Source organism: Mus pahari, chromosome 5, assembly GCF_900095145.1.
Source record: "Mus pahari chromosome 5, PAHARI_EIJ_v1.1, whole genome shotgun sequence".
Taxonomy (NCBI): domain Eukaryota; kingdom Metazoa; phylum Chordata; class Mammalia; order Rodentia; family Muridae; genus Mus; species Mus pahari.
In genome coordinates, this window is record NC_034594.1 from 6,008,974 (window position 1) to 6,012,979 (window position 4,006).

Consider the following 4,006-nt stretch of genomic DNA (forward strand, 5'->3'; position numbering starts at 1 on the left):
GGCCAAGTAGTGGGAGTGGGTGGGTAGGGGAACAGAGGTGGGGGGAGGGGTATGGGAAACTTTCGGGATAGCATTTGAAATGTAAATAAAGAAAATAATTAAAAAAAAAAAGAAATAATCATGTGAAAACAAAAAACAAAAAACAAACAAACAAAAAGACTGGTTCTTACTACATTGAGACCAACATGAGCACAAATCACCATCAAATTTCAGTGTGCAACCCTGTGGTTGAAATATTGAGCAGGTTCTAAGAGTGGCTCCATACTGAGAATAAATTACTCACCCAGTTTCAACTGAGATGCTTCACAATGCCCTGCACATAGAACCTACAGACGACGAATGCCAATTAAAATATACCACACATGCTTGTGTTTCACATGGTAAGGAAATTAACCGACCTTAGTAGGTGATAAGTTGCAACATGATTCTTCAGCTAGGAAGTTTGCATTGCAGTAGATTCTAAGTTGGTGAAGTTCGATCTATTAAAGGTAAGTAGCAACACATGTGATTGGTTTTGAGAATCAAATTTAGGCATTATTAACCACAGCAATTTAAATAAAAATAAAAGGAAAGTTAATATAAATGACTGATACATATTTATAATGTTTAATTTTAATTTAGGATTCATAGCTTTAAGAAATACTTGAGAAACAGTCAGTTACAGAGGAAGATTATTAGACAGAGGAAATGAGTTAATGAAAAACAATGGCAAAGCTTGGCTAACTGTCTCGAGCAATAAGAATGAAATATTGAATTAACAAAAACTCCACAAATATTTAATTAGAGATATACTACTGTGCTCTACAGTGTAATTCTGTATAAAATTACATTTAAAAGTCAAACTTTGCAGAGAGGTGGTCAAAGATATGAGTATGTGAAGGAAAATGCTTTCTCTTTAGGTCCAAGGGTCCTATTTGAGGTATGAAGTAAACGTGCCATTCTCAATAAAGAGAAAAGAAGATAATTAGGTTTTGCCTGTACCTAATGAAGTCTGCAGAAAGCCTACGGACTTTATATTAGTACAGTCCTGAGCAAGACTCAAAAAACTGAGCCCAGTCTGCCTGCAGTCCTAGCATGGATGACGTTGACACAAGAGGAGTGTAAATGTGACTGACTTGGGTTCTAGTCTGAACTTCCCAGAGCAATCCTGTCTCAATAACACAAAAACCAAAGGATTCACGATTTTTTTTTTTTTTTTGCAAAACTCTCTTCTATTTGCAGAAAATTCTCCTGGTTTTGGCATTTAGACAAGAGATGAATGGAAAGGTAATCATAAGATCAGAACAATTGTCTAGGAAATGGTGAAAGGTGCTTATTACTGATAAAATATCAATATGATAAGTGTTTGTATCATCTTCTTCAACTCCTAGACTACTGAAATATTAAATAACACTGTATTACAGCAAACATTGACTGGAGTCTTGAACTTAGCCTACTGTTGTGAATTCAGGGTTGCAATTAATAAAGAAGTATGTATTCGACTTGGTTATAGCATGATCAGTTTCATCTCTCTTCCCATTTTCTTCCCTCCTTTATCCTGACCTTTCTCTACGGTTCTTTATTGACAATTTAACAGCTCTTGGTTATGTATTACTTTGATGTTAATAGATATGTATTTTATATAGAAAAAGCAAATTATGGTGTTGTAAGAGTTCATTTGTGGTTACAGAAAACAGACTTCTGGCTAACTGTGAATCTCTAACTTGCCCCACACTACACACACCGTGAAATCCAGGAGGTATCCTCTAATGTGCACTATACTGAGATTGACAAAATAAATTTGGTTCATAGAAAGCATTACACATTCTAGAAAACTTACAGATTTATTAGCAGCCTCACATCTATGGGTAAGACAAAAATGTTCAAGATTCGGCGATATATAATTTATAGGAATTTTACAAGGTCATTGAGATGAATTTGAAGAGCTTAAGTACTTAGTCAAATAAAAATTAGAGAGAGGATACAAATTATGGATATAAAGAATGAAGATTATAATTAACTAATGCAGATTATAATTGAAGTTTATTCTAGTCATTGTTATCAAAATAATGGGTAAGTGGGGGCTGGCAAGATTGCTCAGTGATTTGTTCTGCAATTGTGATCTGAGTTTGAATTCCCAGCTCTTGTGTCAAAAATTTGACATGGCTGTGTCTTTATATAACCCAGTGGTTGGAGGTAGAGACAAGTGGTCCTGAATGCTCACTGTTAAGCAAGCCTATCTGAAAAACTGGGCTTCTGGCTCAATAAGAGATCTAGGTCCAAGAGCAGGAAATGATACAGAAAGAATCCTAGACACCCACTACACTGCTCTGCGCTCAGATGCACCTGCACCATATACCCGTCTATACTCTCACACACATGTACCACATATGAATACACCACACACAAACATACAGCACTTACAGACCAGCTATTGAAAGCCTATCATATGTCTTTCACACCATGCTCAGGACTGCCTAGGAGTTATTTTACTTAACCAAAGGTAGATTATCAATTTTAAAGGATTTCAGTCTAATACTACTTATTTGTATGTGTACTCATGATGAGTACAGTTCTCAACCCTCATCAGAGAAGCTACTTTCATGGTGGATAATGGCTCACAAGAGAATCATGACAGGATGAAATATAGAAAATAAGTGACCATGACTTATGATTAATGATACATTGGTAGTAACACCCACCATTCATTGACAGATTTTAGTCCAGCTTGAAGGTTTTGAAAGCAAAGAACAATAGGTTTTTTGTTGTTGTTGTTTTTCTCTTTGTTTCCCCCATGTTCTAATTTTAGAGAACAGATTATGAATAAAAAAAAAACACAGTTCCAACCCTATACTATTACAACAAGCAACTATTTTGTAACTGAAGATACTAACACGTTAACAGATCCCAGCTGGGATTCTGACCCAAGCCGGCAATCTCCCCCTTGGCCCTCATGGACCCCCTAGGACAGGCTGTTCAGCTCTGTCTCTATGCCTGGTTATCAAGGACCCCAAATCCAGACAGTCTTTCAGATCTGTTCATACAGTGTCTCTTAGAGAAAAATATTTTAAAATCATATTTCCTTGAAAGTGTATCTGTATCCATACATCTTTTTCTCCCAAACAATCTTTAGGAAGGGCAACCCCTCTTAAGGCATATTGACACAAGGTTTTACTTCTGAAATGCAATTTCACTGCCTGCATATCATGTTTACAGGTTGGCATTTATTACTGGTAATCTCCTCACAGATATTTAGGGACTTTCTTATCATTTAACCCATAAGAAAATGTTTCGCTATTAAATTTAACTAAATATCACTCTTAAAAGATTACTGGTCTTATTTTGCAAGAAAATCAACAGTAATTTATATCATTTTAGCTTCAAAATGTAATTTTTTAAAGGACATTTCATCTGAAAGAGGTTTTCTGGCCCTGTCTTCTCATCCAAATGACCCACTGATAGATTTAATGACTTTATTTCTGTCAAAGGAATTCTAAAAAGACATTATAACTTGTGGGAAATGCAGTTGAATTGCTATAGGGAGCTTGAATGAATTGGCTTTTGTTATTGAGTGAAAACATCAGATAGTCTGGAACCATTTAAAGTTCATCTTTTTTTTTCTAATCCTTTTATTCAAAACATAAAGGCTTGGTCAAGCTTGTACTTGCTTTGTGTCATATTTCCAATCTCTCACTAAAAGTTACTCTTAATAATCTTAGTTTTTAAAGGCACGATCCGGGTTTTATTTTTTTAAATTGGGTGACTGCAAAATGTGGGTGAAAGCAGAATATAATTATATGTGAAACATACAGTGGAAAATAAGTATTCTTCATACACAATAATATAAACATTGATGAGAGAGGGGTCTTTTGTGTGTGTAATCATTAAAGGAAGAAATGGCTTCCCTCCCTCCTCTCCCTCTCTCCTCTCTCCTCTCTTCTCTTCTCTTCTCTTCTCTTCTCTTCTCTTCTCTTCTCTTCTCTTCTCTTCTCTTCTCTTCTCTTCTCTTCTCTTCTCTTCTCTTCTC

General features: G+C 35.5%; 1 protein-coding gene across 1 annotated transcript in view; it reads right to left on the reverse strand.

The window, feature by feature from the left end:
- Col19a1 (collagen type XIX alpha 1 chain) overlaps positions 1-4,006 on the reverse strand; it is a 321,968-nt gene that overhangs the window by 266,918 nt on the left and 51,044 nt on the right. Inside the window, exon 7 of the mRNA XM_029539352.1 lies at positions 399-479. Within this exon, the coding sequence (XP_029395212.1) occupies positions 399-479 (81 nt within the window). The remainder of the gene's footprint in view (positions 1-398; positions 480-4,006) is intronic.